Source organism: Cryptotermes secundus, unplaced genomic scaffold (genome assembly GCF_002891405.2).
Source record: "Cryptotermes secundus unplaced genomic scaffold, Csec_1.0 scaffold254, whole genome shotgun sequence".
NCBI classification, from domain to species: Eukaryota; Metazoa; Arthropoda; class Insecta; order Blattodea; family Kalotermitidae; genus Cryptotermes; species Cryptotermes secundus.
Window position 1 is genome coordinate 103,056 of NW_019729211.1, and position 8,436 is coordinate 111,491.

Sequence of the window (8,436 nt, forward strand, 5' to 3'; positions counted from 1 at the left end):
TCTACTTTACTGGCATAAAAGTGTTCAACAATCTGCCACAAAGTATTAAAAACTTGGGCAATGATACTAAAAAGTTTAAATCAGAGTTAAAGAATTATCTACATGCTCATTCCTTCTACTCTTTAGATGAATACTTCAATGTAAATAGAGAATGATGTAAAATCAAGTTATATTAATTTTTAAACTAAAATTGCCTGTACTTATGTATGTAACCTTTTGACTTGTTCTGTATCCAAAGGTACTAACCTGCTTAGGATTTATAGAATGTAAATAAATTCAATTCAATTCAATTCAATAGCTGAAACTGATGTGACCATTTGTGGAAGCCAACATCTTAGATGCTTAAAGAAAGATTTCCTGATAATAAATTGCAACACACTTTAGATCAAATAAGTGTAATAATTAATGTACAGTGTGAAATTAACTTTGAATTACTGTGATGTGGTTACCATAGCTGAAACTGATGTGACCATTTGTGGAAGCCAACATCTTAGATGCTCAAAGAAAGATTTCCTGATAATAAATTGCAACACATTTTAGATCAAATAAGTGTAATAAAAATAAGCAATTTACATTCAGTACCAGTAAGAAATTAGAAAGAAATTGACAAGGAAACTGATGTAGAATCTAATAGTATCCTATTGCTATGTATGAACAGAATGAGACATCTCACAGAATCATATGCAGTTGCAAAATTTTAAATAGATCGGCTCCAATGACATTGCAGACTCTCTGTAAACAATAAATGATGTAAATTATTACATGCAGATATTTTACAGCTTGGGCCTAGCTACAAGAGAGAGAATTTCACACAAGTCTAACAAGAAAACTGGAATTACTGAAATGAAATCTTGAAATATTGGAAGATATAATACAGTGTGATTCATATAGAACTGGCCTGATGAAATGAGCTGTAATATAAAATATACCATACAGATATTAAAGTAATTTACACATATCTTATCTTGGATTGTGTGCCGTGATCAGAGCAGGTGTTGAAAGTGTCCACCGTTTTCAAGTAGGCACGCCTCCACCCGCGTTTTCATATTCGCCGTGACTTGCTGCAGTGTTTCTTCAGTGATGTTCCTGATTTCAGCCGAAATATTGTCCTTTAAATCCTGTAAGTTACGTGGTTTGTTTGCATACACCCTGTCCTTCAGTAAACCCCAGAGAAAAAATCCGGCTGGTAAGGTCGGGGGATTTTGGGGGGCACATCTTTTTAGAGATGACGTGATCAGGGAAGAAGCTCTCAATCAGTTCCATGAACATGTTGGACGTGTGCCATGTTGCTGAATCCTGCTGAAAATAACCCTGTGTAAGTTCCACATCGTCCAGCTGCTGCAGGAAATCATAAAAAATACGGAAGTATAAGGTGCTGTCCATAGTCGTGTCAAAGAAGATCGGTCAAAGGATTCGTAAGCCAGAAATGGCGCACCACACACCCACTTTTTGTGGATGTAGTGGTGATTCAGCAATCTCATGTGGGTTTTCAGACGCCCAGATCCTGGAATTTTGTGTGTTTACATATCCTGATAGGTGGAACCATGCTTCATCACCAAACCAAATGATATGCAAAATTCTGGGTTTATCTGAAACCATAAACAGTACCATACCTGATATATTGGGTTTCTGGACTTTATCCATCCTGCTGGTTTTTAAGATAACAAATAAAAACAGAACAGAAACTGGATCTGTTTCCATCCTCAGGTGAAGGAAAAGGGAAACACCTATTCTGTTGGGTCTGTTAGAAAGAGCTAGCCTCAATCACTGGACAAACCAATGTCACACAACATGAAGATTATAAATACCTGAGACCAGGCTAAGTCCATGAGAGCTAATAAGAAAAATATTCATAACAAATTGTTGCAAACACATACAAGCGTGGAACCAGGATAGATAGATCTGTAGAAATTTATGCCACAAAACCAAACTCATAACCAGGTCCATGACCCCATGGCATGGATTAGAAAGAAGAACTAGTAACAAAAAAACTAATAGTGTCTAACTAGCGTCCCTTTTCCTTCACCTGAGGATGGAAACAGATCCAGTTTCCGAAACGTCGTGTTTTTATTTGTTATCTTAAAAACCAGGACGATGGATTAAGTCCAGAAACCCAATATATCAGTGTGTTATACACCATCGTCAGAATCCTATAGTAACTACTAGTACCATACCTGTTTATCTTTATCAGCATCACCCAATTCCTGAACACTGGTGATCTTGTAGGGACGAAGATCTGCTTTCTTTGCAGCCTGTTGACACATTGAATAAGAATACCTGGTTTCCTGGCTTAGACGTCATAATGATTTTTTGGAGAACTGCAGTAACCTATCCCGCACAATTTCAATCGTTTCTTCTGGCATTTCTGGGCGGTTTTTACCACGTTCACTTAAAAGTGCCCCTGTCCTTTCCTGTTTCTGAGCCAAGGACTGTATAGTTGATTTTGCTGGCAAACTCCAAACTTCCTCCTGAATTCCAATTGTGTGTTCACAATCGAGCCTGTTACCCAGTATGTGCGCTCAAGAAACACTCGCTGTTCAACAATGCACTCCATGACTGTCGCCTGCGCACTGCAGACACGTTTCGGGATTGTCCTTGACCTTGCAGCATAAGGGCTGCCACTTGCCAGATCATGCGCACACCATTCGACTCAGCACGGCCCACAGATTATTATATCACAATTGTGAGCTGTTATATGCATCACCGGAATTATTAGCAAATTCATCGGGCCGGTTCTATACGATTCACCCTGTATTACTAAAGAGCACAAACTTGGATGTCCAATTCCTGTGCTAATTTTATAGTTCATTCTTTATGGTTTGTGAAGCTGTTGTGAAAATAGTTGGTTTTCATGATAATACTTGTCTTTATATTTAGACTTTTTCTGCATTCCAATAATGAAACCTGAATGTATGTAAAATTATTAAAAACATTGTACATCTTTAGCTTCCAAGATAATTTTACTTGAATATTGTCTTGTTATAATCTGCATAGTAGGGACTATGTAAAATTGACCAAAGACAGTATTGTGCCCACATATGATTAATTGGGGCACGCTGTAGCATACGTATGCTACAAGCCGGAAGGTCACGGGATCAAATCCCAATCCTTCCAGCCACACTATGGCCCTGGGGTTGACTCAGCCTCTAACAGAAATGAGTACCACGAATATTCTTGGAATGTTCTTTGGGGTAAAGGGCAACTGACAACCTTTTGTCTAGAAAATGTAGGAACCTCAACATCTCGCAACCCTATGGGCCTCCACGGACTGTTACAGGGATACCTTTACTTACTTTTACTTTACATGTGATTAATTTGGTGTTATTTCAGTTAATTGGTTGTGTTGGGACCATCCTATGGTCCCTATTAGATCGGTCAGATGCCTGGACCTTGTACCTACAGTTTGTTGTATATGCCATTGGTGTGTACAGCTCAAGGTTGTGGACAGCATTCCTAGCCATTGCACTCCTGTTCCTACAGTGTCGCAGCCTCTGCTTTGTTCTCAAGTTGCAGCCTCTGTTCATTGTGCTAGGTTGGGGGTGAGTTCCAATGTGCTGAAATACCATTATATCGAGTCAGGAAAGCTGAGTGCAAGCCATTTCAAGATGCTTTGAATATGTGACTTGTCTGTATACAAAAAAATGGCAGATCTAATGCAGAAGGTGGGAATAACTTCAATTATAAACTGTAATGTTAATAACAGAGTAAGATATTTATTGTAACTTAGCTAATTAATTGTATGGTGCAGAATGCTACTTGAGAAGCTGACAGTATTGGAACTGCTCATGAAATTCACTATCTTATGGAATCAGACTGCATTACTTTTGTCATATATGTTTTTATGAAAGAATGCTAAACAGTAGGGCTGGCCCATACATTGCAGTAACCAGGGACTCTGTACAGCAGGTCATTACATTTTACTCAACCTACTGCCATACATGAACTGGCCTTTCTCTTGACATTGTTGACAGCGGTCCGTTGGTAGTGGTAACAGCCCTGATACTCTCTGTAGATCCAGATTACAGTATTGTTGAGAAGAGGAACCCAAACTTTCAGTATGGAGAAGTGCAAGCAGCTATTGCTGTTTTCATTCTAGTCATTTCTTTCATTGGTGAGTCTCAAAAAGAGTGCAAAAATAGGTTTTTATTCTGAACCCAGTTAGTACTTTCCTGGTTGACACAATGTAGTTTTTAAGTCAGTAATGAACACATTGTTCATAAGATCTGAAAGTTTGTGATGGTGGTACATTAGTACAAATATTATGTTTCTGGATGTTATCCATTGTCCTTTTTTATTTAAAATACTGCAATGATTTTATTAGTTCAGTTTAGTGTATAACTTGGGTAGAGAAGGCAAGAAATTAATATAGAAGTTTTATAGAGAACCACCATGGAAGGAAAGCATTTGAAAGAGTAAGAAAGAGAAGCAAGGAAATTAGTGAAACAGAATTTGGAGAGATTGGTTATGAGGATGTGAATTCAATTGAAGTAACTCAGGCTAAGATCTTTGTTGTAGCAGTGTTGAATCTTTGGATTCTGTATGTTAACATTCTGCTAGTTGTATTTATTAAGGAGACAGAAAGTGTAGATGCTTGCATGACAGTGTTGCACATTTTAATTACATACAGCTCATGATTAGTTCATGTAGTTTCTCTGTTTCAGTTACTATTGGTTGTTTGGTTCTCCACCAGCGATATCAACGGCGCTATGCTCGCTACTTATTGCTTGTCCAAGATGTAAGTGGTAGGGAAGATGCCAGTGATGTAGAATACGATGATACCAGCCCTCAGATTGTTCATACCACCAGTGTCACTGAATGTGGGACATGTGAAGGTTAGCTGTTTATGTTGACATTTAAAGCCAGCTCAAGTACACTGAATGCTACATAAAAAATTATAATTTTTATATATATATTATATATATATTTATATATAATTATATATAAATCCATGCAATAGAGACTCCACATGAGACTAATAGTTCTCAAGGTGTCAAGTTCCCCATCTCTTGTGGAACCTGAAGTTTCATTACTGTCTTCACAGGAGTCCATAACTGGATCATATCCTGAGCCATATGAATTCAATCTACATCCTCATACCCTATTTCTTGATGATGATGACAAGTGTGACTATATGACTGCTACAAGAACGAGGGGCATGCAGTAGCATAGTTGGTTGAGGCACAATACTACAAGCAGGAAGGTCATGGGATACATCCTAATTTAAATAATGGGCTATATTAAAATCATTAAAAATAAATAAAGTCAATCAATAAAAATCAGTAAAGTCAATAAAGCCTAGTTAATATTTATTTAAACTTTTTTTTTTCAATATGTTGCTTGGGGCTGTCTTGTCTTTATCCACATAGCATTGTGTAGATTTTCTTTGTTTGGATTACTTGGGTATGTAGCTCTCAAAATACATTCCATTACATAGCTTTTGTTGTTCTTATTTTTAAATAAGCTTTTTTCATTATTTAATTCAAAACTGTTTTCTAGAATAATTTTAATTCTCAGCAGTTATTAACTGTTTACCAGCTAACAACAACAACAATGATGATGATGATAACAACTACAACAACAACAATAATAATAATAATAATAATAATAATAGATATATATAATAGATATAATAGATAACTCACTCAAAACGAAGACAGAACACACACACATACCCAGGAGGCCCAACAGTATAACACACGCAGTCACAGGAGCAAGACACAACAAAAGCACAACACACACAAGATAGTGAAGGAGTGCTCCAACAGAGGAGAATGGGCATGACTGGCGTAGTGAGGTGCGACGTAGCGATGTGGTATCCTGAACAATTTTAATATTTTTAACGTTTGACAATGTATATGATAGATACATATTTTAGTTATTTTAATATGAGAACAAGGCATGCAATGAACTAGTTTGGCATGGATAAGTAAGCACCTGAAGATGGCATTATTATGGCGAAACATGTAGTGCGAGGGAGAGAAGGAGATAAATGAGTGTATGCACTGCAAGACGGTTTAAATAAATCATGGACTTAAATCAGTGCAACAGGATGCTAAAATATAACATTAATAATAATAGTGTTAAAATATCTCAGCTTTAGTCATATTCTGTCTTTATGTTCAGAGATACTGGGTTTTTGGACTTTGTCCATTGTCCGGATTCTAAATAACTAAGTAAAAAACACAACATTTTGGAAACTGGATCTGTTTCCGTCCTCAGGTAAGGGAAGACACCTACTCTGTTATGTCCCTTAGAAAGAGCTAGCCTCAGTCACTGGAGTTTCCGAAACGTTTTTTTTTTTTACTTAGTTATTTAGAATCCGGACGATGGACAAAGTGCAAAAACCCGGTATCTCTGTGTGTTATACACCATTGTCAGAACCCTATAGTATCTACTTGTCTTTATGTTGTTTACACATTTATTCTCTAATGACGTCAAAACACAAATTAAATTACATATGAGAGACTGTATTCTTGTCTTAATCGCAATTGCATCTTTACTGTGTTCACTAATACTTTGTACTAGCACCTAGGCAATGACTTTAATTTCTGAACAAATAATTGGCTGAAATCCTAATCCACATTTTCATTTTAGCTATGGTGTTTGATAACTAATTTGTAATAAGTAACATTTTCCATCATCCACAATAATCCACATCTTAATTTTTTTATGGAGGAAAATTATTCAACAGTTCACTGTGGATGAAGTGCATGTAATACGAAACACATTTTGAGGTATAGTTCTTAGCAAAGTAACTGTGTGGTTTCACCTTCCTGACATGAGCCGTGTTCTGTAGGAAGTCCTTCTCCGATGCATCAGACAGAATCACACCAGCAAGTGGTGGATATTGAAGAAATAATGTCAGATAGGGGTCACACTTTCCGTAGTTTACATGAGGAAGGAAACTGCTCCAGCCCAGGTGACATCTGCCCAGCCAGGTTTGGCTGCCCATCTGCTCAGCGAGACCAGTGCCGTAATGTTGTGAAGCACTACCATACTCAAGAGGCTATAGAAGAAGAAGACAGTGAAGAAGATCGCCAGACTCTTAGGCACATAGTGCTGCTAATCCTGCTTGCCTGTTCTATGTTTGTGGTATGTCAGCAGAAGAAAATTGAATATTTCTACTTATCACTTAGTTTGGAAATGCGTATTTCAGAGCATATAAAAAGGGTTCTTTCAATTCTTGAAAGTAATTATAGTCACTTGTAGGTTAATTCCAAGAAATTATATTGTAACAACACTGTAATACTGGACAGATTTTCGGTCTTGCATAGGGCAGCACAGTTGAATATATATGATGTTTAACAATTAAATAACCAGACTGATGTCTCTGAATAGCAACTGGCAACCGTGGTTCATTGGTGCATGACTACAAGATTCAGCAGTTTTGTACTATAGTCATTCAGATTTAGTTTGTTTTCTGGTTTGTGTAAGTGTTTTTTTTTGGCACAGTGTTTTTCTTGCTCAAAAACATGAGGGATGGGTTGTATAAGAGAGAATCAACATTCAATTTTTTAAATAATTTGCTGAAATATGTCACTAACATTTCTAGGAACCTGATGATTTTTAAAATGCATTATGTTGGCAACCCCTGAGGATGAGATGGCAGGAACCATGTCATTTGCTAGCTTAACTGTTGCTGTTGCAGTTGCCATGGAGCAGTGGAGCACACATCATCATGCATTTATTGTTGAAACGGTTTTTAAGAATGGTGACTCTGTTGTTAAAGCACAGCGAGTATTTCGCAAGCATTTCTATATTATTTCTCATGGGAAAGTTCCTTGCTGCACTGCCATGCAAGTTATTGGTAGAAAACTTAAGAACGAGTATCATGCCATGTAGATGTGTGGGGGCATGGAGATGAAGACCCACACGTTTACAGCCTTCAGATTAAAGAGGTTAATGGTCAGTTTCATGTCCTGATCATATTTACCCTCAAGAAGGAAGCTGGAGATGAAGCAGCATTGTAAAACGTGAAACTATAGAAACAGATATTAGAAGACTATTTCTCAAACACAAATCAAGAGAATTTAATTTAGTTGGAGGTTGTGATATCATTCACGTCAGGAGATCCACCTGGTTTTATTCCAAAAATGGCTTGCAGTTGGGTATAATAACTTAGTATGTACAGTTTTGAATTGTGGTAAAGATTACCAGACCTCTAAGTTACTGACAGCATATACTGAATACCATAATGTAGTGCTTTGCATTCCTTCTCCGTTTTTGTAAGGACCTGGTTTCCAATTCATTCACAGTCATCCCACCATTTAAGTGTTATACGAGGGGGGACCCAAAAATAACTGGAACCGACCTGTTGCGCGCGCATGCTTTGTAGTTACGAGTTGTGCTGCTAGGTGGTGTTAGCTGGGGGTCTCCCGCGACTGTTAGTGAGCTGGCGTCAGTCTGAGTTAAGTGGTTTGTCTGTGGTGCTCTGTT

General features: G+C 37.5%; 1 protein-coding gene across 2 annotated transcripts in view; it reads left to right on the forward strand.

Moving 5' to 3' along the window:
- The window catches only part of LOC111865380 (integral membrane protein GPR155), a 45,924-nt gene that overhangs the window by 27,687 nt on the left and 9,801 nt on the right, over nucleotides 1–8,436 (forward strand). For both annotated transcript variants that reach the window (XM_023853358.2, XM_023853357.2), the window contains 4 exons: nucleotides 3,331–3,539; nucleotides 3,972–4,111; nucleotides 4,662–4,832; nucleotides 6,797–7,092. In XM_023853358.2, the coding sequence (XP_023709126.1) occupies nucleotides 3,331–3,539; nucleotides 3,972–4,111; nucleotides 4,662–4,832; nucleotides 6,797–7,092 (816 nt within the window). The remainder of the gene's footprint in view (nucleotides 1–3,330; nucleotides 3,540–3,971; nucleotides 4,112–4,661; nucleotides 4,833–6,796; nucleotides 7,093–8,436) is intronic.